The sequence below is a fragment of the Centroberyx gerrardi genome, chromosome 13 (genome assembly GCF_048128805.1).
Source record: "Centroberyx gerrardi isolate f3 chromosome 13, fCenGer3.hap1.cur.20231027, whole genome shotgun sequence".
NCBI classification, from domain to species: Eukaryota; Metazoa; Chordata; class Actinopteri; order Beryciformes; family Berycidae; genus Centroberyx; species Centroberyx gerrardi.
In genome coordinates this window covers 11,317,914-11,345,881 of record NC_136009.1, presented here as the reverse complement: position 1 = coordinate 11,345,881, position 27,968 = coordinate 11,317,914, and the positions used below count along the sequence as shown (strand labels likewise).

The 27,968-nt window shown below is 43.6% G+C and overlaps 1 protein-coding gene across 1 annotated transcript; it reads right to left on the bottom strand.

Moving 5' to 3' along the window:
* Positions 1 to 48: 48 nt before the first annotated feature.
* pkn2a (protein kinase N2a) lies at positions 49 to 25,592 on the bottom strand. Its single transcript, XM_071907993.2, has 23 exons — positions 25,321 to 25,592; positions 19,031 to 19,195; positions 18,740 to 18,875; positions 14,330 to 14,484; positions 11,598 to 11,727; positions 11,315 to 11,460; positions 10,699 to 10,912; positions 9,675 to 9,860; positions 9,289 to 9,398; positions 9,000 to 9,143; positions 8,229 to 8,304; positions 7,694 to 7,850; positions 7,379 to 7,505; positions 6,705 to 6,841; positions 6,027 to 6,096; positions 5,841 to 5,932; positions 5,499 to 5,675; positions 4,835 to 4,897; positions 4,637 to 4,713; positions 4,036 to 4,178; positions 3,419 to 3,526; positions 3,014 to 3,094; positions 49 to 2,415 (listed from the first exon to the last, which is right to left on the bottom strand). Exons 1-23 carry the CDS (start codon positions 25,339 to 25,341, stop codon positions 2,212 to 2,214), a joined length of 2,919 nt encoding a protein of 972 aa, XP_071764094.1. The 5' UTR covers positions 25,342 to 25,592; the 3' UTR covers positions 49 to 2,211.
* Between the last annotated feature and the right edge of the window lie 2,376 nt (positions 25,593 to 27,968).

The following is a 27,968-nucleotide window of genomic DNA, read 5'->3' as shown; positions in this document are numbered from 1 at the left end:
ATCCCATTAAGATGTGTTCATTGGCAATGGTACAAATAAAAGCAATACCACTATTAAAAATGTTTAATTTGTGCATTCATGATAGGCAACAAACAATGACTGCAGAAATGCCTCTTTTTTTTTTTACACCAGGGTGAACAGCAACAGATTGTGTGACTTCAATATTGGTGTACCATCCATAACGGTCTCGTCTGTCCTCTCGACAACATGCACAAGCAGCCATTTAAGCAATGGGGAGAAATAAGAAAAAAAAAACTTTGTACAATCTATTTTCATCATTAAGCTAAACATAGATAATTAAAAACTATTGATAAAATTAGTGCTTTCAGCTCAATTGTGTACATATATATATACCCTGCCCTCCCCTGTAGTGATTCATATCAAAAGGTCTGCACCAGTTCTGGGTCAATTTAGAATTAAAACTTACTTACTTTCAGTCACTTTGAATATTTGAGCTGATCAAGCACAAGATTGACAGAATTTGCCAATTCATTTGAGGCAAATTTATGGGTTCCATTGTGCCAGCCAGGATAATTCAACCAATCACAGAGTGGTATTTGAAAGTATTTTAATTAGCATATTGACCCAGCCCTAGTACGCACTAACTGGCACTGAGTTGGGCCTGGTTTCCCCAAAACAGCTCAGCACTTGGCTTATGGTGGAGCAAAGGAGATCTCAGCACTAAAACACTTTTGGTTAATCCGGCATTGGGTTCACGGTCAGTCCATCAATCTGGTTTTTCCATTAGCGCCGCTTCCCTGGTCCTCCAACAGGGACTGGATGAATGGGTTTTGGTAGTATAGCTGTAACTGTGCGAGTCACTTAGGATTAGTGTTTTCACTTTCATTAACTTAGAACTGAGGTATCAAGGACAAATGCGGTCAGTTCCACCACAACGGGCTGTCCAGTCAGGAATTACAGAGAACTGCAAACTGAATTGAAATGGAACTGAAATGAATTCATGCCAGAGGAGCGCAGCACCCTGCTTGATTTTATTGTTCAGTAAAGCACTGCAACACCAAGTGAAAGCAGTGTGCAGTGCTTCGTCCCAAGGACCGAGTTCAGCTGAATGTCAACATCAAGCTAAAGAGCCACTGCAGTGCTTAGGAAAGAAGAAACTGTTTAAAACCTTTAACGCTATTTCTCCCCTCGAAGTGTTTTTAATTGCTGTTCAGGTCACTAATTCAATAATGGGCTTCTTTCCAGTACAACATTTCCAAATATAGAGTAAACACTTCAAAAGTGACTATCCAAGAAAGTGAGGGGTAGTGTTATAATACCTTTAGTAACTTATAACACTGGATGGACTGATGCTTTACACCAAACAGCTATATTATCGTATGGGCCTTTGTATTCAGACATACAGTACATGCAAGCTTCAGGTGAAGGAAAGAACGCAGTGTGGGGGAAACAAAAGGGGAAAGCTGTGTCCAACATGGAACAGGCGTTTTGTGGACGAAGACTGGGATCGTAGACAAGAGGAATTGTAGTGTGAAGACTCTTTCTTACTTGGGTTTCAAGTCGAGAAGCAGTAGTAGTAGTCAAGATGTTTGTTGTAGTTAAACCGTAGTGCCAGTTCAGTGATGATAATGCTTTGAGCACTTCAGATTCATTGAATAACAATTTCATACATGATCATGGCAGTCATGTCAATCTTACAGTGAGATAAAAGTCCTTAAGCTATGGCGAGGGCTTTGCAAAAAAAAAACAAAAAAAAAAAAACAACAAACAATAAAATATACGAATGAATATAATCTGTACAGATCAAAAAAATGAAGAGACAGTGACATTGAATAACATGATTGTGATGTTGCCGTCTCCTTGGAGTTCATATGAAAAACATTCTCAGTGGTCAGACAGCGGACACGACGACGACGTGTGCAGGAGGACTGGGCATCCCTCTCCTCCTTCACTCAGTTTCTCCAAGAACAAAAGTTTCATTTTTTTTCTGTTTGTTAAAAAAAGTTCTTCATGTTGATTAAAAAATAAGTGGGGAGGGTCTGGGGAGGGTTTGTGGACCGTCTTTTCAAAATGGCACAGATCAATCCCAAGGCTCAGGGAGCGACGTTCGCTGCCCCCTCTCATCGTTTTGGGGCAGGGAGGAAAAATGTGAGCTACAGTCATCGCTGTGTTGGTTGGTTCACAGTGTGTGTGTGTGTGTGTTTATGTGTGTGTGTGTGTGTGTGTGTGTGTGGGGGGGGATCGGGTGAGCTAACACCAGTCAGCAATGTAATCAAAGTCAGAGAACATGTTCTGCTCCTCGGAGTTGAGCGCTCGGGGCTCCCGGGGCGGGGTCAGGATCGGAGCCTCTGAGGTAAATTCATCATCGAAGTTGCTGACGTCGTTGGCGCCCTGGATGGTCGGGACGAACGGAGGCTTCACCTTCTTGGCCAACAGTCCGTTCCAGTCCATGTTCTGCAAAGAGCGAGAGAGTGTAAAAATTGTCTGAATTTTCTGATAAGCTCATAGAAACTTCACCTAGCTGGCAACTACATAGTAACTAGGGCTGGGTGATATATTGTATAATATCGATATCGTGATATGAGACTAGATATCTGGGATTTTGGTTATCGTATTATTGTAAAATAACTTAAATGTCACTTCTTCCTGGTCTTAAAGGCTGCGGTACAGTAAAGTGATACAATTTTCTGAACTTATTAGCCTGTTGAGGCTGAGTAAAATGAACAATGATTGGCTTCACCTGATCATCATATCCACATTACTTATTACTGATTACACATTACTGATTAGTAATGATTATAACTAATTTTCCAATTTTTTTCTTGTGTGTAATTATCTTATGAAAGCACGAATACTCATTCCCCCAAAATATCGTCACATTATCGATATCGAGGTATTCGGTCTAAAATATTGTGATTTTGTCAATATCGCCCAGCCCTAATAGCAACTAAGACAACTTTCCCCTCGAGGGACAATAAAGTTTATCTTATCGTATTCACAAAAACAGAAAACAAATATCAATCTTTGTGAAAATGCTCTTTTAGTCACTTACCCTGAAGAATAGATGTTTCTTGACCTCCTCTGCGTCCCTCTCTCCTGCCCCCAGACGGCGCTCTGGGCTCCTCCTCAAAAGCTACGGACAAGACGGGACAATAAAGTACAGTAAATATTAAACGGGCCACACATCGGTCAGTTACCAGGTGAAATCCTTTCATATAAAATGAGCATTTGCCTGGAATGATATATGGGCAGGGTTTGCTCTTTTAGTACAATTCAATTGGTTTCTATTGTGTCAGACAAGACCCATCAATACAAGACAACTAGGATTTCCACACAAATAACACTGGGATTGAGCGGCCTGATCAGACTGCAGGCATATCAAGTTCTAATGCAGAGGAGTGAAATATGTCCTCATTATAAATGCACTGATCCCTTTGTTTTCAGTTTGTGAACACACCCTCCTCATGATGGAGATGGCCTCGGTGGAGAGGAACCGTGGGTAGCGGACTTCATCGTTGACGATGCTGTCGAACACCTCCTCCTCATCGTCACCAGGGAACGGAGACTGAAAGAGACAAGTATCAAGATGAAGACGTGACAACTGGCACTGAACATGAATCACTGTTGTTCTGACTGTCGCAACATCAATATGAATCAAATGGCATGACAACATCCAATATTTAGATTATGCACACTAGCAGCCAAGTTTGGACACACATTTTACTTTACTTATTTTTCACATTTTAGAATAATAGTAAAGACATCAAAACTAACACAAATGGAATTATGCAGTGACCAAAAAAGTGTTAAACAAATCAAAACTATCTTATGTTTTAGATTCTTTAACCCTTTGCCTTGATGGAAAGGCAAAGGCTTTGGAAAGAAATTCATACATAGGCATCAACTTCACTATTTCTATTTGTCTAAGAAACACATTTCAAGCATTTAAGCATAAGCCTTTAGATCAAAATGGCTTTAAGAGAATGAAAAACATGACTGGTAGTGTACATTTAGAGTCACACTTTATGAAGGAGGCGACACTCAGCAGGTGAACACCAGGAAGCGTCCACTCACCTCCCCGACCAGCATCTCAAAGATGAGCACCCCCAGCCCCCACCAGTCCACGGCGCGGGTGTACGACGTTTCAGTCAAAACCTCGGGGGCCAAAAACTCCGGCGTGCCACAAAACGTACTGGTGCGATCCCTGAAGCCCATTCCTGACAACAGGGAGGATGTTTATTCCATAACTGATAGGTTGAAAATATCCAGGAGTGCAGTTTTAAAACAATAAACTGGAATACTAATTTATGGTAGGGCTGCATGATATTGACTCTTTTTTTTTTTTGCAGAATATTGGAAAATAAACTGCAATGCATACGGCCACAGGCTTTTTAAGCAAGTTCTTTTTTAAGTGTTAAAAGTGTGTGTGTGTGTGTGTTGAGGAGGGAGGGGTGACGCTTTAGAAAAAATGAAGGATATTCTTCAGCTTGCAACCTGATTTATTTGACAGGGATTCTGCACAGCACCAAATTGTTTAGGAAGCTGTCTGAAACCACCTTTCCCACAAAATATATTTTTTCCAATTAATTGTGCAACCCCACTTCATGGTCTTGGATCAATTGCTTTCGAGAACAGAGGTCTGAAGCCTTCAAACTGATGTGGTCGTCCATCTTACCCTCTTTGCAAAGCCCAAAGTCAGCAATCTTCACATAGCCCTCTGTGTCCAAGAGCAGGTTATCCAGCTTCAAATCTCTGCAAGTTCCAGTAAAATAAACAATAAAAAAACATCAACATTAGAAGTCAGCATAGCTTTATGCTCCTAACACAGATATGGGAATGAATTCAATGTGTTAGCATTAACTGAATATCTTACCTGTACACAATCTTATGGTCATGTAAGAACTGTAATCCCAATACAACACAGGCTGCATAAAATCTGCAAAAGTACAAAAAAAAAGCAGTAGATTAGGTGGCGTGGCCTTCACTGAGGAATCAGGAAAACCAGAGAGGGAATCCACCTCATTAGCTCGCATTGTTGCCGAGGAAACAAGGAACTATATACTGAGGGTAAAGCTCTTTTAGGGTATTTAAAAGCCGGTTCTACCAGAATTCCTGGTGAGAGGCCCCTGAAAATAATCTGTGTGCTGTAAAATGTGTGAGCTTTCATTCAACTAGCAGGCTGCTTGACTAAAACACACTTTGAATCCCCACTCACTCCATCGGCACATGGAAACTACAAGGCGTTAGCGAAAAACTTGTGAGAATTACTAGAAATAGATGTGAATAGGCAAGTGTTCATAACCCAATCATGTGTTCTTAGCCTTTAAACCTTAAATTTGTACTGATCAGTCGTGAGTACTATTAAAATCAATATAAAAAACAAGTAAACATGCTGATGATGCAGGCACCCCCTTGGGCCAATCAGTGACAAGATGCATCATCCCTCCGAGTTTCACCAAAATCGGACCGGTGGTGTAGGAGGAATTCGTTAAGTTCAGACACGGGCGGTTAACGCCGAGCTCAGCCGGTCCACTCACATGGCCCTGGGCTCGGAGAAGACGTCGGCGTGGATGTGCATCATCAGGTCGCCTCCCGCCGCGTACTCCATGACAAAACACACGTGCTCTTGGGTCTGGAAACACGCAAACAGGTTGACCAGGAAAGGGTGGCGGACGCTGTTCACCGTCTCAAAGATCCGCTTCTCGCACATCAGACTGGGGGAGAGAGGAGGAGACGGCGGTGTGAGTCACGGGGAACTGAAACTTTCAAGTCACACTCACGTCTTCAAATGCACTAACCGTCCTTTATATGAACACACAATGTACAAACAATCTTTTGAGTGGAGTCAACACTACGTCTGAGAGTCATTAGTTCCTTACCTGTCCACCTCGTCACGAGCCACGATGTCTCCTTTCTTCAGCGCTTTGATAGCAAACATCTCCCCTGTGCTTTTATACTCTGCTAACAACACCTGGGGGATGCAGAGGAGAAGGACGCCTTATAGAGGAACCTGCTTAAAAACTTTCCACACATGTAACTGTGTTGAATGACGATATAAAACGTACCTTTCCAAAGTGACCGCGTCCAAGGACTGCCACGCATTTGAAGTCTTGGAGACTGAATTGCTCTTCTTCCCTGGAAAGGCATCAGTGTTTACATTAGGATCCATTACATAATGCAGAAATGCAATGTAGACCTTCCTGCGTGTAGCAAGTCTTTTGAATCAAGGCACTTGCTGCAGCAATCTACATGGTCATTTTTTGCAACGTGACAGTGAAAACCAAAAACATGAGGATTCAAAGCCAGGGGGCAGCGTTTCCACCCGTGTAACCATTTCACTGGTTGCTTTTTCACACTCTTTTACAGCATGGGCCACACAATGTCACTGCAGCTTTAATATTTAAGGTGAAAGATGCATAACAGCAGCAGCAACAACTACCAAAATAAAAGCAGTAGCAGGGTGCTAAGAAGGTTTAGCTTTTTATCTCTCTGTCAATGCTTCTATGCCCCCTTGTTCATTCAGCCCCACAGTTTGAGAACCACAAATCATTTTTCTCTTTCAGTCACCCCTTTTTAAATAAAAGACTCTATTGGGAGCAGCATGACAACAAACAGACCATTCACCTTTCCCCCTCCTCTTCTCCCTTTCATTTTAAATGTATTTTAAGCTTTACCAGTAACACAAACACGACAAGCATGTGTTTTAAAGCGGCAGATGTATGCCCTCCCTCCACCTCTCCTACCTTATCTCTGTGTCTTTCTGTATGGCGGTGAGCTCCAGGTCTGGCGGCTGGATGTCCTGCTCCACCACTCCGTCCAGCTCGGACTTCACCGCTATGCTGTTCCTCTTGTTCAGGAAGTCAAACGAGGCCAGGGCGTCCTGGAGAGATGCAAGATATGTAGGTACACATAGCTAGGATGTTTTACGCCAGTTTTGCTTTCCTCATCTGCACACACCATATGGAAAGATGGGGAAGAGATACTGAGGACCACAGGTGATAAAGCTGGGATGCACCAGGTATGATTTGATGTTTTTTTAACATATGATGACTAGGACAGTATTATCTGAGAGGGAAAAGTGATCATAAAATATAAGTCATCTCCCCCTAACGAACATGTATGTAGTTAGTTGTGCGGATCTGCCCATCTAGTGTCTTCAGTGCCTCATCTCCATGTAAATGTGATTATTTGATGCTTTCTGTTGCTCTTCATCCAACTGCTTCTAACATCTTTTACCCCTCTTAGGCTTAAATAGTCTTTTAAGCCTAAGGGAGTATGGTGCATATCTATTTTGGAGTGCTGTGGGGATTAAATCACGGACCAAGACTCGCAAACCAGCAAGCTGCCCCGCTGCCCTCGACTACATCGGTCCAGTACTTCCTTATCAACGACAACTGTACTTCCTGTAACACCATACCTGTACTTCCTCCTTGTCGGGCATCTTATCCTGGGCCAGTGGTTCTCGGATGTCATCGGGGACTGGGTAGTGCTTGGGTCCTGTGGTGGGCTCTTTGTCAAAGTCCAGCTTGGTCACCAGGGGGTCGCTGTGTGGGGACAGAGGCACAGCTTAATGAGGAAATCAACGATCCAGCCAGTGTCTGATAGATTGTAATATGTGATTTTTACTAGAAGATGATGTTAATGGTTTATGTTTTGTTTTTTATTTATTTATCCATATTGCCTTGCTCAATGGCATCTCAGTGTGTGTGTGTGTGTGTGTGTGTTTCTCTACCTGCAGGGTGTGGGGGAACCAGGCAGGCTGCTGGGCCCGGTCTCAGCCGCCTGAGGGCTGAAGGAGTTGGTGCTGACTGTCGGGATGGCTCTTCTCACCAGACGGCCCCAGGTGGCGATGTTGATGTTCATCTGAGGGGCGCGCAGGAAGGTCTTACCTGACCAGGAGGAAGCAGAGGGGGGCAGGGAGAGGGGGAGGAGGGGAAGGAGGGGGCGAGGGAGAGGAGAATAAGTCAGGGAGGGCAGGGAGACGTGTGGGATTAGGTGATATAGGTGGATGAGGGGATGAAGGTGGGAAAAAAGAGATGATGATGATGTGAGGGAGAATGAGAAACAGTGGGAGGAACAGGAGGATCAGACACTGACAACCCCCTTATTATCTGAACTTTTCCATCACATAAGAGGAAACCCATATCTCCATGGCAACTGTGAGGTCATGACCTCTGGGACTGGTTATCGTGGAGACTAAGGCCATGAACTACAAGTCTGTTTCACAATAGTAAGCCCTGAAAACGTGTAAAGCAACACCGACTCACCTTGCTGCTTTGAGAAAATCTTCTTTTGTCTTTGTAGCTTCGGTCGTCGCTCGATAACGGGGTTGAAAAATGTCACCTGAACAAGAGAAATGTAATGAAGGTACAGACGACCCAGCAAACAGAACTTACAATGGGTACAATTGTCACGGTGCTGTGTTAGTGGGTATGTGCATATATGTACATGCCGGTATCTCTACCTAAACATACAGGATGTATTGACACAAGATTGTCTTATATTGCATACTCAAGACGTGTGTGTGAGTGGTTGTGCATTTTGCCAGCGCTCACTTCTACAGAGGGCTTTTTTTTTTAGGGTAATGGCTTAGGTTTAGGGTGAGAATTAGGACTACGTTAAGGTTGGGGTTAAAGGTGCATTAAGTACAATTTTTACTGTCCCATAGCAAAAAATGACCATAATCGGGTTGACCGGGTTGTTGTTCAATACCAATGACTCAATATTACTTTGTCAGGTGCTGAGATTTCTGACTTTCAAAACTCCCTTTCCGGCCGGGACTGTGATTTGGACCATCCCCTCCCATCCCCCCTCTAATGAGCTAGCTTGCTCGTTCTGTTGTGAAAATGTGACTTTTATATTTCTGTCCATTACAGGCTCCATAAACTGTTCCAGAGACTTGTCAATATTGCCGCAATTTTTTAGTCGCAGAGAGAGGTAGATAAAAGTCACTTACTGCCCCTTTAACTGGTACGGAATGAATGTAGTCAGTGTGTGTGTGTGTGTGTGTGTGTGTGGGTATATGCGTGTGTGTGTACCTCAGCAAACAGCATCCCCTGTGGCTCTAGGTACAGACACATCCCATGACGCTGGTTGTCCAGGAAGTCCTCCAGGCGCAGGAACTTGACAGCGCAGAGCGAACGCCAGTCTCGCCAGTACACCGAGATCTCCAGCTCACGGGACTAGAGGGCAACCACACACACACACACACACACACACAGACACACACACGACAACAAACAGATGTGAGACACACAAACTACATTACCCACACACAACGTTGAGTCAACAACAGTAATCTAGGTCAAGGGCAGAACTGTGTGTTACCCGGTCCAGCTCCAATGTAAACTTCTGGTCCCAGGCCTGGTTGCTGACCGGCCTCCAGCTCGTCTGGCCGACTACTGTGTTGTCCAGCTTCAACACTGCGCTGATCTCATCTGAGGAAACATAAACACACACACTATTTGTTAAATACTGACCTATTAAGAATCTCCCATTTGTGACCGTGATTCAGCTGCTATACAACGGGTCATTTCAGCCAAGCAATCTTATGGCTCATTCAAACTGTGCAATAATTAAAAGCAAGGCTAGCTGCGCTTTATTAGTAGCCATGTCGACTCTTGTAATCTTTTATCGGCGTTTACTCTTATGTGTGCGTGTGCATTACTTTGAAGAAAACCTTTCAGACAGCGCACGCGGGAAGATCTACTTACTGGAGAGGTCCTCGCTCTTCGTCAGGTTGCGTGCGCTGGCGCCGCGGTTCCGGTTTGCTCGGCTGATGAAGGATGAGCGGGTCTCGCTGGGGCTCCAGCCGGGCAGCGGGACAGAACCGGCTTTGGAGCGGCCTGGAACGTTTTCCAGAAGGTCCTGGCAGCCCATGAGCCTGACGTCTAACGTGCCTGGAGGAGAGGACAGCATGCAGCGTACTGATCAGCATCAGATATCCCATTTCACTCATTTCAAATAGTATATGTAATATACTTTCAAAATTTACCAGGTGACTGTTATGACCAGATTAGTATCCAGGCTAAGACTAGATTTACTCACTTCACTTACAGATCCATCAGGTTGGAGTGTATCAGGAGTGTTGCTGTGTGACTAAGGGAAACTTAAAAGCCGGCCAAGTCTGGTTTCAGTGCTATGTGGGACAATAACAGTCGGTGTCCTGCGTTTTGTTCTATCACAAAAACTGTGTACTTGAATAGTGCAAGTGTGAAAAAAATAGGGCCAGCAGCACTGTGCCAAGTGTACGATTGGGCGATGGGAAATTTTCCAATACCAGTTCCAATAATTCGTTTAATACGGGTTCTAAAATGACAGGTTTCCAAAACCTTTCTTTGCTGAATGAAAGCACACATCGTTAGTGCAGTGAGGTCAATTATTTTCTGAATTTTCATTTTTTACTGAAAACAGCCCACACTCAGTTAACATCCTCAGTAAAAATGCCAAAACAAAAAAGTCAAATTCTCATTACAAGAATCCAACATTTTCAAGCTTTGATACATGTTTATACCGTTTGATCCCTTTAAATGGATTGAAATACCAAAAATTAGTACAACAGTAATAGGTGTCATTTTAAAATACCCAGGTTTAACTAAGTTCATCTTTGTTGTATGGTGGTTAAGAACAAAAGGATGAGTCCAGGATGCCATAACAGTAACAAAAATTATGTCAAAGCATTGATGCATTAGCAATAACCAACCCCCTAGTTATCCTAGCGAGAGCTGATCCAGTTACCTGTGAGTGCGGCGGGCTTGGCCACGGTGCTGTACTGGTTCTGCGTGGAGATGATGCTGGACCTGGGACTGAGGGCCGGCGAGGAGAGGAGGGACAGCTCCTCCACGATGCTGCTGCTGCGAGGGTGGTTTTTGGGCAACTCGCTGAGGCGCTGCTCCAAGGAATGCCGCAGCAGGTCAAGCTTTTGACTGGACTCGTTAAAGCGGGCCTGGGCCTGGGGAGAGAGGAGGACGGAGTCAGAGAGGGAAGGAGGGGAGGAAAGAAGGAAGGAGGAAGCAAAGGAGGGCGGGAGGAGAGGAGAGGGAGCGAGGGATGGAGAGAGAGAGAGGAACATCAATTACATGGTCCATTTACTTGAGTGGAGCACAGCGGCAGTATAGCGGTCAGTTCCATTTAAATTCCATTAAACTCCATTTCAGTCATCAGCGAGTGTGTCGACCACACTGCTATAGGGTCTTAAGGGATGACAAACTGCTTCCTGTTTGTTTTCCAATCACCGTCTAATTGTTTTGTTGTCAGAAGAATCTGTGCCAGTGCCTGTTGTTTAGGAAGGAGGTAGAGGATGTGAATTTTGCACACACACACACACACACACACACACACACACACCACCTACCTCTGAATGCGCTCTCTTTTCTGTGACTTTTCCAGAGCCGAGGAGTTTCATGACGTTCTTGGCTCCCTCGGCCACGGCGGACTCTATCCTGGCGTGGTGACACAGCTCCTCCACCCGCAGGTCCAGCGGGCTGATGATGGGCTTGGCTGGAGGAGAAAGAGGGGCATGACAGCTTACACGGAGCGTGTGTGTGCACAGGTGTGTTAGTCTGTCAGGGGAATTTATGGTCAAAAGGCAACGCTGAGTAATTCTAACTGATCGCCGAATGCAAAGGAGGGCTCACCCATCACGTCGTTGTTATCGAAGCTCAGCTCGCTGGCCTGGCTGGCCTTGAGGATCTGCATCCTGATGAACTCGATCTTCGTCTTGCTGTCCTGGAGCATCTGCTGGGCGGTCGCTAGCAACTTACGATCCTACGGGCAAAATTTGAAGACAAAGGCAAAAATTATAGCAGCCATACTTATACTTCATTTTGTTTTCATGTTACACTCAGTCGTCCTGAGTCAAATTACTTTGGAAGACAGACTGTTACAAATAAATGAATGAATTGTTTTAATTTTGTTTTCATGTAACACTCAGTCTTCCTGAGTCAAATAACTTTTACAAGTGGCCCAAATGCACGTCATTCCCCGTCAGACTTTGTGTCTTGTTGTGAGCGTGTAACACAAACAGCCAGGCCATCAATTCATGCCCTTAATCGGAGCCAAAGTATGAGTGACCACATGGGAAATCTTATTCACAAAAAAATGAAAGTGGAATGTCATTGTGTGCTGCATGCGTCATTATTGCCGTCCCTCTCATACATGCAAATACACACACACACACACACACACACACACACACACACACACACACACACACGTATAGTGGAGTAAGCAAACTCCACCCAGGTTTCCTCTGAAGTTTGAATCCTGGTTGTTGACGGTGGCGCGCGCAGGAAAGACCTCTGTCTGACAGGCATTTCCTCTCTGACATCAGGACAGGACTATTTCCAGCTGGAAGGTGCCCCTCTCTGTCTGTCTCCGTCTCTCTGGCCAGGGGAACGCTGCACTGACCAGGGGGTCGCTTACATAACATACCTTCACAGGAGTTATGCAGCAGTTTTCAGTCACCCACTACTGTGCTACACTACAAACACCTGGGTCTGTGAAATTGAAGCCACCGATGTCCTAAGTTAAGTTTTTACTTCATTATTTGATCAGGCTTCACTTTGTTGGGGCCCTACTCTGCAACTGTCTCGTTTCAAAATCATCTCTTTTCTTTTTTTACAGGGTCAAATTCAAGGACTTTTCAAAGACTTTCAATGTCTTGTTTGGTGAAATTCAAGGACTCAAAATTGGCATGTTTTGGAGACATGACATTTGTCATGACAAAAGACATTTGTCAAAATTAGACATAATAGAGGCCTCATTTTTTAAAGATTATTTAAAGATTATTTTAGATAGTTTTATAGTAAAGAGAGACAAGAAAGATTCCACCCTGGGACCTTGTGGGTGCATGGTATGCACCTTAGCATTAGCAAATATGGATCATAGGGTTTTCCCCCCGATGAAGAGAGGTCCAGAGAGCTGAGGACTACTGATCAATCTGGGTGCTATATTTTAAGAACTTTCAATGCCGTCAATTCATTTAAAAAAAAAAAAAATGAAGGCCTTCCTTTATTTTTCTCAAATCCACAAACTTTCAAAGATTTTCAAGGCCTGCGGGAACCCTGATTTTGATGAATCCACACTACACTAAATTACACTTAGCCTTATAAGACATATCCACAGAAACTTATGCTATAGGGCAACACTGTATGACTGGCAAAGCAGGGTTGAGGCTCCTGATATTCTACACTGTACTACACTCTCTACTACAGAGTGGCTTCAGTTACCACCGACTGACGCAAGACCCCGAGATGAGTCCCAGTGGCTCTCAGCTGTTATTATTAGCGCTGTAACACACACCTCCGGACTAAATTATAGTTTTTCTACTTCTGTGGATTAGAGTAGCCACGAGGACCAGAGGAGCTTTGTGAACAAACAACAATGCATATGACAGAGTGGGTGTCAGCGCGAAGACCGCCCTCTCCCGCTTCCTCCTCCCCTGCAGGGAAGCTGTAAAAGCAAACCCACTATGTATGGTCATTCTGTGGGGACGGGGTTTTCAGACTGTCAACAAGCCTGTTTGCTCCATTTCCCATGTGTACCAGTCAGATAATAGTCATGGTACCATTCAAAAAAGACTCTTCTGTTACCTAATGTTGTGTTGCATATGATTACAAGTCTAGAAATCCCTTCCAACCTGTGGTACAAGATACAGCTCTGTCCTGTAGTCTGCTTACGATGTGCTCATGTCTCACGGCTGTAAACTATGAATCACTATGTGCAGGGAGGAGGATTGGGTGGATTTTGTTGTTGTTCAACTGTTTTAATTTGTTCTCCATGGTCTTTTAGAAAAGGGTAACTTAGGTAACGAGATTAGCAAGCCATGTCATTTGCTTTGAAAAACGCAGGAAGGAAATAGACTACAAGAGGAGATTTAGATTAAATTTGAAGATTCATTTTTTAACTCATCCCCAAGACTAAAATAGTCAAGAACAAGTGAAGAAAGAAAGATTTCCAAGACGAGTGGCCAATAAGCAATCGCAACCACAGAGAGTGCTGTGGGGAAGCAAGCTAAAGGTCATGTTGGGTAAGTTCGCCTTTGAGCAGTTACAATCTATCTGGATCCTGTTCTCTACTGTGTCATTTACTTTACTTAGAATGTCAGAGGTGAACGCAACAGACGACGCTAGATGATGGCGGCTTGACATTAGTGAGTGTTATTGGTGACCTTTTGGACTCTTCCTGGACGGCTAAATAGTTCGCTTAAAAATAACTGATGGGAGCGATTTATTACACACTTCTGCAGTCTGACATGAAGTGGGGCTTATGAGATTAAAAGCTACCGAATTCTTTGTAGTGGCTATAACTTGGACGTCGAGTTACACACACACACACACACACACACACACACCTTGCTGGAACCTACCTTGGAGGACCCGTTGGAGTACATCTGGATCATGTTCTCGGCGCCCTGTTTGACCTTGAGCTCGATGTCATTCTGTTTCTTCAGGGCGGCCAGGCGGCTGCTACTGGTGCACATCCTGGCCTCGCTGTTGGGGGTGTCTGGGGTCAGAGGGCATTCTGGGTAAAGAGAAAAACAGAACAGGTTAGCGCCTACTGGACCAACTACTTTGTTTGGAGTAGCTGCTCTGTCACCACTTGTATTAGGCATCCATCTATGTCATGTTAGTTATGTTAACAGGATAACATACGTTAAATACTGTAATAGCAACTCACTTTTCCCCATCTAATTTTAGTATTTTTTGCTAATAAAGAAAAGCGTTCCTTTCAAAATAACCTCAGATACACGGTTCTGTCTGTGGTGCTGGAGTTTGTGTCAAATATGGATTGTAAATAACTCAACATGTATGTGCTATTTTTGGCTACCAGACGTTTTTCATTCAGCTAAACAGTTCTGTTGCTCAGCAAAATGAACTATAACTTTGCTTACAAAAACGCATGTCAGGTAGCAACTTCAGTAGTTAGATAATGTATCCAGAAAGGTCTGCTGTTTATATTTTGACAAGGTTTGTTAGCACAAGACTCCATTTCAACTGAAGGCCCCCCTCTCCCTCTCCTTACTCTGACTGGTCTGCACTGACACAAGAGGAATCATACAGTCAGTGACATTATATCTATAGCAAGTCTGGATAAAAGTTGGATTTCAGTCTACAGATGAATGGATGGTGGCAGAGAGAGGATTTCAATTATTTGAAACAGCATCATTTAAAGTGTAATAGTAGAGTAGTAATAACTGGATATTTCTTTTCCACAATTTTTTGCTCTCTCATGCAGATACAAACAAAAGAAACACATGGTTACAGTGCATCAAAGCTGCAGCCAGAGCACAGCGATATTCAGTCTTTCAAGATGGGTAGACAACTTGACTTGGTAGTATAACACTTTAAGAAACAAAGAGCGGCGAGTGCCTGCCACATAACGCTTTGGAAATAAACAAGAGCTGTAACGCAAAGAAAATCACGATTGAAGGGAATTTTCTATGAACTCCTTAGTGCTTTCCTGTAAGTGGCAAAACACCCTGTAGCGGTGGGAAGTCTGTTCCAACTGTAACAGAGCAGAGGGAAACCCTGGGGCCTTCTCTATTCTGAATGAAAAAAACAAGTGTGAACTTGCAGACAATTTCCAGTGACATTATTGTGCATGCAAATATGGCACACACATTGATGTTGATGATGATATATCACCGACAACCTCTAATTATATTTCAAACGTTTGGGATTTCATATAACTTTTCCCAATAGTCTTTTTGTCCAGAATGAGACAGTTGGACCCAGCAGCACTGTGTTCTCCCAGCTGCCTGAGGGCTTAGGGGCCTGCCATGTACACACACACACACACACACACACACACACACACGCTTCAATTCAAAACGAAAAACAAGTGTCTTCTATCACCTCAGCTGGACCACAGTTCTGAGGGATGAGCTCACTGTTTTTTTTTTCATGCCCGGACTCGAACGGCGCACAGAAAGCCCCTCCCCAGGCCCATCGCAGGAGCACGGAGCAAAACTTTTTCACACACACACATGCACACAGGTGAGGTGGGCAAAAAAACCTGCCTGACTTCTCTCAACTTGTAATGCGAGTTTTTTTTAGCGTCTGTGCAGTCGTTAAGGCGCTTCTCTCTAGTGAGGGACTTAAGGTAGGCAAACTGGAATACACGTCAAGAAGTGATTTCACCATTGTGTTTTGATGTGGAATAGCAACAGGTGCAACAGCATAAACACAGACAATGCCAATTTCCGAGTAGGATCTAGGAAATATTAGGCTGTATACTTATGGATGTGTCATAACAGTGGCTACTTCCAGACACACACACTCTTTGATGTCATTTTCCATTTCCATTTTTTAGAAGTTCCCTGAAAATGACATGAAATCATACATATTTGCGAAACTAAAAATGCGATTTCATATCAAAGAGTGCATGTGTCGGATTTGGTTTGAGTGTGTCCGGAACAGGCCACTGGTACATTAGGATGCAAGTCTATATAAGTGAGCCTGATAGATTTACTAAAATGACAGTGATGAGGAAAATCAGTAATTCTAACAGAAGAGGAGACACTGCCAGAGACGGATAACAATAACCAGCAGGCGGGTCTGTGATTCATTCAGTGTATGATTCATCAAAACAGTGTCTACTGATTCCTTTGAACACCTGTGGGATATTTTGAAAAGGGAAGCACGTGATTCTTTGAACTTAAATGAAGTCTAAATGATTCATCTAATGACTCTAATAAGCAGAGAGAGCATCTCCGCTGAGGTTTCTGTTAATGGGCAGGAGGGGAGGATGTCAGCTTCCCCGGGGCTACCCTCCCTCTTATAGACACACACCGAGAGGCGGGGCTAGACAGGAAGAGCATGTCATCAGGGTGCGCACTTACGCCCCGCTTTTAGATTCTCATCCAAACCACATACTGGTAGATTGCCTGTGAACCGGGGTTTGGGTCAAAAATGCCTTCGAGAGTTCAGAAAACTAAAATTAAGTTAGGCAAGGTAATTAGGCAACCTCTTACAAAGATTAATATAAGCAGTACTAATGAAGATTACAGGTTCATAAAAAATGAGTTGTGTCTGTGATATCAGTGTCAGCACATGCCAGTACCAACAGTGGCATATTCACACTCAGCACATTCTGAGTCTGGAGTCTCAAAGTGATTAAAGGAGTTCACATCAGGTTTGAATGACAAGTAAAATAATGTTTTTGCTGTTGTGTTTGTGCTAGCATACCTGCGTATCCCTCTGTCTACTCTTACGCAACTCAGTGTCATGTGTAATGTGTATGTGATGATGACAAGTGTATGCTTAGATACACATGTGTAGAAGTGCTGCATGATGTACTGTCAGCCCCCGGGGTTTCCCTCTCTACAGGAGGGGGTTTGGTGGAGGTCACAGCAAGCCAAGAATTCAAGGACCCCACTCTCACTCTCTCTCTCTGTCTCTCCCCCCTTCTCATCACAGTCCAGCCCACGCTGGGCCACAGGGCAAGTTACTGAGCTACTGAATAGCTGGCAGACTGATGTCACTGCTGGACAGCTGACAAGGGGAACCCTCCCTCTGACTAGCCCAATCTGATCCAATCGGCAGTCAATGAGAAACATGCTAACAATACTCTCCAAACAATGACATCATGACTGGAGAAACTGGCCCCACACTGGTCTAGGCAGTTTTCACTGGAAATGTGACATGATGACTGTGAGGAAATGGATTGGACTTGGTATTCAGGGAGTAAACTGCTGATCTTGGGTCAGTTTAACACTCTTTATGAATGAGATCATATGGAACAGGGGGACCTGATGGGTGACCCTACAGCAGCACTCCTACTCCCAGACAAGTCAGTCCATTTCTGGCCTCAGCTGAGAGGCAGAGAATAACCAGAGCCCCCCTATAGCTTTCCTGGAACAAGAGCACATTCTGGCTGTTCGTAGAGGTAGAGGAACTCCTTCCTAGAGCTGAATGTATTTCAAGAACTTGTCTCATGACTTTGGAGCCGAACTGCAGTCGGTCCCTCTCCATCATCTTGCGATGGCCAGCGACATTCCGCTGGCGTTGCGTCACTGAACAAAAATCCCTCGCTCATCAGATAAGGGGTCACTGAGTCAGGCTAAATTTGTTCCCACTTAACACAACCATTTACCAAGACAAACAACCCCCTCCCCTCCACACACACGTCCCTCCTCATCTACTTCCTAATGTCAACTGAATAGGGGGATGTGATGGTAGCAGCCAGAAAAATATCATTCCTTCTCTTCCTGACTTCGGTCCCGGTCACTCGCCAACAACTATCCCATAAGGCAACTACTGTAACAAAACCATACTGAATGCGCCCCCTGTTGTGGTAACGCTCTCCAAATTCCATTGTTGTCGACAAATGCACAGGAGCGGGCTTTCAACAGCCTCGGAGGGGAACAATCGTCGGGCCCGTTGTAACTGTTGGTGGAATGTGGAATGCAACAATGTCAGCCTCTGGAGAATGAGTCACCTCCAAAGACTGAATATGCTGTGTGTGTGTGTGTGTGTGTGTGTGTGCATGCTCTCATTAGGTATTGCTATGGCTCTGACAAAGGTCATAGGACATAAAAAATAAGTTATCAAGCAATGTTTTGCACTTGCAATATGTTTGCGCGTTCAATATCTGGAAATACAAAACATTCAGAATTGATGTAAAAGCACATGGCTTACACCAATCTCACATGCTGTGTAAGAAGTACAGCATAGTATAGCATCAGCATACTTGCTTATACATGTCTTGATTACTTTGTTTAGTAGTTCTTCAATTCCCTGGGGCTACCAAGCTGTTGTTGTTTCCTTAAAGTTACCTAGCAGCTCCTCGGGGTCTTTGACCACAATGTGGGCGTTGAGCTCCTGCAGCTCCTGGTGCAGCTCCTCAACCTTCTTGTTGGACTTTTTCAACATGTTGTCAACATAAGCCAGGCTCTTCTTGTCTGTGGTCACCTGAAAACAGAATAGAATAGAATAGTTTTACTACTGTATTTGTTCCACAGAAGTCTTGCACATGAGAAAGTTTGGCAATTCATTCCAATGAGATAGAAACAGTGCACAGATTTCCTATAGGTGACCTGTAAGAAAAATAAAATCAGTGATATTACCTTGCGCAGGTTCTCTGCCCCTTCTTTGATCTTCAGCTCCTTGCGGATCTCGCGGCGGATCTGCTCCTTGATCTCGTCCAGCTTCTGCTGGACCATGGTGTCGGACAGGTCCAGGTTGTGTCCCAGACCCAGCCGCTCCGACACCAGCTGGCCCCTGGCATCCCCCTGAAGAAGAGCAGGAGAGGAGGAGGAAGAGGAGGAAAAAAAGAGGAGGTACGAAGAAGATGAGGAATGCAGTGTTAGAGGAGAAGGTCAGCGAGGGAGGATAAGGAGGAGGAGGAAAAAGGGATGGAGGATAACAAAGATGAAGAGGAGGAGGAGAGGACATAGAGAGGTCAATGACTGAAACAAAAAACAACCGGCGCACGCAAGCTTTTTTACATAGAGCTCAAAAAATACATGCAAAATACACTGTGCAACATCAGCTGAAGTTATTGTCTCACAAAATACATATATTTCCATTTTGTCATGAGGCCAGCTCATGACAGCGGCAATGCAGCAGCAACTTAAAGATATACAAGAGTTGCCAACTGTCACTTGGGTAGGGCTACAGAAGTTAATTTTAAACCAAGGGGCCACTAGGTTTCCCATTATGACACTGGCGATTTGATGATCTACAATACTGTGATCTGACCCTGATCGTCTAGTAGGCCTCATCAATAATGAATCCCAGAGTTGAGCCTTCTTCATAGCCAATACAGTGCTATTTCTGCTAAAATCTAATCTAATCTAAGTTACACTAGCTAAAATCTTCACCATGTTAAATGGATAGTATAAATCAATATTCTGAGGTCAACACAGTATAGTGGTTTGTTTTGAACTTGAGCCTCTGTCTGTGTTGTTTTCACTGCTGTTGTCAGCCAGCCATGACCTGCATCCTTATAGCAGTCACCTTAACTAAGGAGGGATTAGGAAGTGACTTCCTGAATGGCTTCGGCTTTAAAAGGTCATTGTTGAACAGAGCGGTGACGTCCCGCCAGTCAGAACAGTCAGAGTGACTCTGGCCCGAGCCAGAAGCTGGCAGTGAGGACTGCAAAGAATTACTGCATTACAAGTTAATAGAGTTTATCAATCAAAGCACTATGCTTTGAAAATATTGTTTAATTTTGAACTGTTAGTTAGGTGATATGACCTTTCGACTGTGTAACATGGAGACCATTATCACACTGTCTTTTATTTACATTTGTAGGGAGCAATGAGAAAGTAATGGCTATATTACTTTTCCCAGCCTCTATGCGTGATCATTGCTTATATAGGCTGAATTATCACATAAAAATATAGGGCCTGTCCTCAATTTGCTAATATTAATCACTCAGTTTGTTATGCATAAACATATTTGCTCATATTCCCACAAAGTGGTGACCTTTGATGTTTTGGAGATATTACCACTGCACAATCCACCCACTCAAGGCAAACTTTGTATGTTGCTCTAGATAAGAGTGTCGGCTGAATACCTAAAATGTAAATGTAAACTAGAACTCGTTGGCCTCTGAAAGCCTCTGGAAGTGTAACAAGCTTAGGAGTGTTGAAGACTTAGTGAATTTACTCCATTCACAGAACAAGGGCACAATGAGGCGTGAAACAACAGCACATCACCAACTACGACTAGATCTGTGCCTTGTTGCATTCAACCCATCGTGACTTTGACATAGAAGAAACAGCCAGCCAAGCTCACACACACTTTCAGATATCCACATTTAGGCTTAATGCCATTTACTTCCATTTTGTGAGCCTGCCTAATGACAGGTCAACAAAAAGATGGATCAATCCAACAAGACTAAATTTCTAGATTTTACTAATGACATTGAACCAAATGTCTTACCATTACATCATCACTTTCAGCCAACTCCATCTCTAGATCGGTTGAAAAAGCCAGTCCACGCATGTTCCACTGACCAGCTAAATTGTCATTACGCGAACACCAGTGAAGGTCTTTTGTTTAGTAGCAGCAACGATATCCTTCGCAAACAACAGTCAGGCTACACCATAACGGTCAGAGGCTCAGTCAAGTCGGAGTCAGACACTCAAAGCCCGTCAGTGTCTGTGTTTCTCTCGCTCTCTCTTGTTTGTGCTTTCTTTCTCACACAGACCATTGACATCAGCAGGGAAGATAAACCGTCTGAGCAGCGACAGCCAAATCCCTCTTAGCATCTCACTCTGTGAGGTCACAGCAGCCCAGAATGGGACCTAATCTCGCTCCAGGGAGAGGATGGTGTCTAAAATTAACCCAAGTTAAAAACAAAACGCCAGACGTCCAGCGGCCTCCCCCCGGGGAGCGACTTGTGTGGTGGCGGAGAGGAGGCGGAGGAGGAGCTCTGTAAAACTATAAACCAATGACAGTAATGAAGTTCAAAACATAGTGAAGACTGCCGGTAAACTCTTGTTCCAAGTCTCAGCCGGTGCAGCGGATGGTGAAGATAGAGGGAGCTTTTGTCTACCGGTGAAAACAAAACCTTCTGAATACACTGGAGCCTGTCAGGACGTCACTGTAGAAACAAGCCAGTAGAGTACTGTGTATCAACCAAGCCACAATCACACATCTAAAGCAAAGAACATGACTTTATATAGAGTGTGTTGTCCAACTCCTACTTCAGTTTCACACAAACTAACATACTGTGCACCTGACTGATAGATTTATATGGGAAAAAACAAGTTCAGAGTACAGGTGCATGGTTGGATAAGGGATTTCTTTAGGCCTCGAGTGCACAGTCGTACCCTTGCCTGGCCGAACACCCCTTGTGAAACCCCGCTCTCTCCTCTATAGGTGCTCCCCTCAGAGGAAACTATAGTTTGCACACATCCTGGTCCAGAGGCTCCTTGATGACTCATAGGTAAAATGGAGGTCACAACTCCTGGAAGTGGAAGAGGGGGAGAAAAAAAAAAATGCAGCTCTCTTTCCCTGCTCACTGCCCTACAAAACGTGTTTGCACTGTAGCTGTGTTTGACCAGCGCAGGCTGAGGACAGCACGAGGACACCGAAAAGGGCCGATTTTACTGAGCAACAATGCAAGGAAATCCACGAAAAGGCCGATCAGATAAGGTGGAAATAAATCAGCATATAGGTCTACAAGGTCTGTGTTTTAATTTGGGATCAAACAAAGAGACTAAATCACAAGAAGGAGACCGGGTGCTCCAGTGCGTGTTTGTTTAACTTTAAGTTTCTCCGACTGCGACACTTCCTTAAGTTGCTCTTTTACCTCTGTGCTAAAGTTGTACAGTAAACTGCGGGCCTTATCATTTCTTGCTACTTAAATGTGTTGCCTGCTCAGGGGAATGACGTCACACCGGGAACTCAGGACTAATTGGTTCAAAGTCGAGTGAAGCAGGAATTGTAAGCAACTGTATGCACTCACACACTACAATGCTTACATGTTATGATGGATGGAGGGAAGCTGCTAAAGTTAGAGTTGCTCCACTAGTTGCTTTGTATCCTGAGGTCAAATGTCCACAAACCAAATACAAGGACCATTATTGCAATCTCTTTGCTGCAAGTTGCTTTATTAGGCTCCAACAAAGACAATATAAAGCTGATTGATTTATTAGATACATAGAATAGGGGCTGTTCATAAAATCACATAATAACTTGACTGGGCCAACTGATCACGATCCAGTACATGTTGACATTAATTGATTACAATGTAAATGTATTGTTACAAAAAGGTAAGACAACTGTTACCTAGACATGTTGAAATGGTTATAGAGCCCTTTTAGTGCCCAACACATGAAAGGAACTGGGAAATAAAAGCAAACATTAGGTCTGAACCTCAAGTATAAGCAGGTTAACTTGCTCTTTAAGCCTGAAAGCTCCAAGTCCAACAACAAGAGCTCTATTCAGACAATAGGACAATGGAAAAGTTGAGGCCACTATCCAGGCTCATGCTTAAAAGCCAAGCCCTTGCCATTTCTGCACGAGGCCTATCTCAGCCTACAACCTGACACCCGCTCTTCTCACCCCACAGCTGGCTGCATGGTGTTGGTCAATGCTTGGTGTTCCACCAGAAATAGCAACACAGGCCAATAAACTAAGACCATACAAATGGAGGCTTAACTCGAGGCGTAGTCAAGTCTCGAGGCAAGTCAAAATCTACATGTCTCTCAATTCAGCTCACTGTTAGTAATCATTTTTTAAAATCTTAACAGACAGTAAGCTTACTCTGTGTCCAGAAAAGTAACTCCGCAATGTCATGAAGGAGAAGGAGTGATAAACTGAGCGCTGCAGCACCTGTTGCTTTGCTGAGTAGGACTGGCTGCGCTCCACATCAACCACTGCGGTGGCGGCAGAGTTTAAGGTTCAGCTAGACAGAATTACAGCTTTTAACAGTGAGTGCACCGCTGCCAGATGTGCCATTTTGTTAATGATGTTTTGCTTATGCCACACTTTTTCCAAGGTGGTATCACTGCACTCAAGGTGTTGACTGTGTACAAATATGGTGGAAAATCCCTCTGGCTTGGCACTTGACATGTAAAAATCTATATTGAGCCGTGATATGAGATATGGGGCTGCACAACTCTGACACATCAGATTGCAATTTATTCGCTTAATATAGCAATTAGCATATAAACTGTGATTCATGTGGACAAAGTTAATCATTTCTTTTTCAGTTTAAAAATATAAAAAAAAGTCGCAGGTGGAGAAAACAACATGTTAACACGTAGAATTGGCCTCAGTTTGAATAAGATGTGAGGCTTGTAGGTCAGAGGTCCAGCACAACACCACTGTACCTTGTTTGAGAGGCTGAAACACCTTTCCCACTGAGAAAACACTGCAACCTCTTTCCATCTAGCAATTGCAATAGTCAACATTGCCATTTCAGTATTTCTTTGATTAACTGTGCAGCCCTAATGAAATACACAACATGTACTGTGATCACATATACGCATAATGAGATACGACTGAATGACCAATCAATATAACAACTCAATGCCACACCAACAAGATCTTTATCCATTTAAATCCTCATATTCAAGAGGAAACAGGTAGTCTAGTCTAAACTTGTTCTGTCATGGGCTACTTTGTTTACAGTTTTAACTTAATATGTGATGTTGTGGCAATTTGATTTTTTAAACCCAGTGTTATGTATAGAATCATATTGCCAGTTCAGCATGCTGTAGAAGCTGTACATGGCATCAATTCATAATTTAAGCAAAATATTTCATGCTAGGGATAAGTAACATGGAGCATGAAAAGGCATTTTTATAGTTGAACTCAGTCTAGTTCAGCAACAGCATCACTGACATGACAGCAGATCATCTTTACCTGTTGACTCAGTGATCAGTTTCATGTGAAACACAAAGAAACTTCAAGTCCTTCTCCTTACTGGTGGTACAGCTCTATGATCATGTGATACAGCCACTACTTTCTCATCGCTCCCTACAAATGTAAATAAGAGACAGAGCGATCTTCTCACGGACATGAAAACAACTCTCAGGGAGGGACGTTTGGGAGGAAACCGAAAAGGACTGGCTCGACTCTATTTGTCATCGAGATTAGTTCAGGTCCTGGCAGCGTTGTACCAATTGGACAATATTTTTTGTTACTTCGTGTCAGAAAGATTTATTTTAGAACTGACGTCACTCAAGTGAAACCACATTACTCTGTGAGTCATGACTGTTCATGGAGAATAATGGAGATGGGGTTACTTTGCTGTGTCTTTACCAACTACTTTTTTATAATCAAAATGTAATTTACTTGTTAGATGGTCATTTTAGTGACTTCCATGACATTACAGGTGATATTCTTTCAATTCATCCGGCCTGTATTGTGTTTGGAAAAATCTTTACATCAGGCAGAGAGAGCACTTGCTTCAAGTACACTGTTTACAAAACATGGACAATTTTTCACAGCATTTACAAAACTGAGTACCGTATTAAAATGGGAAAATAGCCTGCTAATACGCTGAGCAGATTATTGTTTCTTTCCCAAAAGTAACGTGATGACCTGCAACGTTGAATAACCATTATTTGACTTGAACTATGTAACACTAACCCCTTTTAAACCAATGGTCAGCGAACAAATCTGCTGTTACGTTATTTCACACAACTGAATCCGCACAAGAGCACAGTGTTGAAACTGGGATATTTTAGGATATTTTAGGTAATTGTTTCCCAGGCCTCAATCCATGGATAATTCCCAGACAGCCCTTTGGGATCCGGCACAGCTCCTTCACAAAATACAGCACTATCTACTCTTAGCGACGTAACTTCTATCACATAAAGTAGTTTACTAACTTATATTTGACCTTCTGAAACTAGTTTGCGCACTTTTCGCAACAGTTGTCAACTTTTCCTACCTGCACGGAATCGGCGGCCATCTTGGTTTTCGACTTTGAATCAAATCCTACGGAGAGAGAGGAGGGGAGGTGGAACTCCAAAAACAAGCCTTGTTTCAAGTTTCCCTCTCTGGCGACAAAAAGAGCGTTTTATTTGACCAAACCATCGGTCATCTCGGCAACACGGGGCTTCCCATGTCTTCCTTACACTTGTTGTGCGCTCTTACACCGTCCCGAAGGGTCCCGAGAGTGGACTGGACCTCATAAATAAAAAGAAAAAGCTGAAGCATAAATCTGTCCCAGTGCTTTTGGAGAGAGAGAGAGGCGGTGGTTAGAGTGGAAGCGTCCGCCCAGAGGAGCTATGCTGCTCTGCTGCTCTGCTCTGCACTCACTCAACCCAGCCAGGCTCTGCTCACACACACGTGATCCCAAACTTCATAGGCCGGCCTTACTTAATGTTAATAATCTCAAATCATCGCGGGGTAAAGACAAAAATCAAAAAAAGAGTTAATTTTGGGTCAGGGGGTGCCGCAACTTTGTGCCAAAATGTAAAACGATCAGAGGGGCTGCAGGCCAAAAACAATCCTGTTGTAGCCTATAAGTAAACCATGGCTTCTCAGATTTCATGTAAGCAAAACACATGTGCCATTTCATAAGCGATTTTTCAGATCAAATATAGAATAAACACTCTTTGGAAAACTTTCAAGGGGCAGATGTTTTGTTTTTTTCTAGAGACAAAAATGATGGCAGTGCGACCCACTGTGGGCAGCCCCGTCATAGACCCAAACCCTTCAGATCCCCATTTACTATCCCATGACCTACTGACTCGATCTGGGACAAGATTATAGACTATCAACATTTTTATATTGCTCCTCATTCCTTAAACTATAGCAGAGTATCATACGAGTCAAGAGGATCACACAGATGTTGCACTTGCTGACAATCAGAGCTGTATTGTAAATATGGACTATATTAAATATGAGTCAAAAACCTATTAGAAGTTTACTTTTGAGTTAACAAGTCAGAGATCAGGAGGAGCTGCAGCTTCATATTTCATTGGACGTCTATGTATAGACACATGCTTCCCACTTTTCCATTGGGGCCTATGCATGACATGTCACACCTGGGTGAGAGGACTTACTGCTTGCCTTACATAATCCACATGGAGCCAGTCATCATGTCTCTGAGACCGGGCACCCACTGTGCTTATGGAGCAACATCTTAAATATTTTATTGGTGTGGACAACAACACTGGTTTCTCATACTTAAACTGAGCATTGCCCAGATAATAAAGATGGCAGGAGTCTTGTTGGGTGGAATTATAAATTGCCCAGTCCTGTTTAAATCCCCGGGAAGGTCTGCTGTCTCTGTTTCCACGGTGACGCTCTCAAGAGCCGACTGCAGGCAGGTGCTTCAGACAGGACAGGATGCTAGGGGGGTTCTGCCCTTCATATGTGGATCAATATATCCACAACCCTGTATTGTATGGGCGCTGTGCGAGGCGTAGGAGGAAGGAATGGATGGAGACTATTTTATGGTGCTGTTTCAATATAACCAGGCTAATTTATCTGCTTTTCTCAGGCCTTTTCTCCAGCTGCAGCACTGTGTTTTCATGATCTGATTTAAGATGAAAAGGCACTATGAGCAGAGGGTGTGTAATGTCCCGTAATAAACATGTTTACTGCTCTGGCGGGGCACACACTGTTAAGTTTTATTAACCTGGTAGGAATCAGTTACTGTCTCAGTCGGATTTTCAAAGTTACAGAAACCCTAATGCATGATTTTCAGTTTCTTATGAAGTTTTGTGGCTAAACTTGGTCTAAATCCTGACAACCAGCCACAGATTAAGAAAATGGGGTTAAAAATCTACTGTGGAATTATAACAGGCTACATCATTGACTTGCTTTTATACCTTGACTCACTGCAGCCTATAAAACATTCAAAATCAAAATTTGAAAGTGATTTAAAGTGTTTCAATGGCAGCTAAACATCAAACAGACGCTTTTGCTTAAAATATGCTCATCACTGAAAGAGGCAACTGTGATTTATATGTGCATAGAGGATACAGCCACTACCTGTGATGTTTCCCCTTACAGCCTCATAAAAGGCCCGGCAGGGGTTAACACACGGTGCTAAAACTAATGTTAAACGTTCTCTAACGTTCTTTCAAAGGCGGCCTGAAGCTGAGGCCGCAGAGTCCGGGGGAAGCCCTCCGAGTTTATCTGGGTCAGAGGGGCAAAACCAGGAAGCTGTAACTGGAGTATGATGTGAGATTAATGGGGATGAGTTCAATTACCGACGACTGGCTGGGGATTATCTGAGCACGGATGAGTAACACTCAGTGCAGCAGCGGGTCTTATAAACTCTCTCTGGCCGCCGGTGGGGACTCTCACTTCCCATAATCAATCTGGAGGACATGTTCCTATAGAAGTGCTCCCCTTACATTTACTCAGCAGCCAGAATATAGTCACCACGACTAGAGAAAATGTCAAATATATACATAAAAATATATGAAGTTTAGGTCATTTGTGCCCTGAAATATATAAAAAATCTTAAGAACTAGTACTTTTATAATGAGAAGGTATGTGAATAAGTACTAACAGTTAAATGGCACCAGAACCAGATATGAAAATAACATTTAACCAACATTTACCCCCCAGCCACCATTA

Bases quoted from the DNA above. Each gene is read 5' to 3' on its own strand.
- pkn2a (XM_071907993.2), bottom strand. From the start codon at position 25,341: ATGGCCGCCGATTCCGTGCAG. The intron at 18,876-19,030 runs GTAATATCACTG...TTCTGTTTTCAG, and splicing joins GGGCAGAGAACCTGCGCAAG to GTGACCACAGACAAGAAGAG. The intron at 10,913-11,314 runs GTAGGTGGTGTG...CTCTCTCCCCAG, and splicing joins AAAAGAGAGCGCATTCAGAG to GCCCAGGCCCGCTTTAACGA.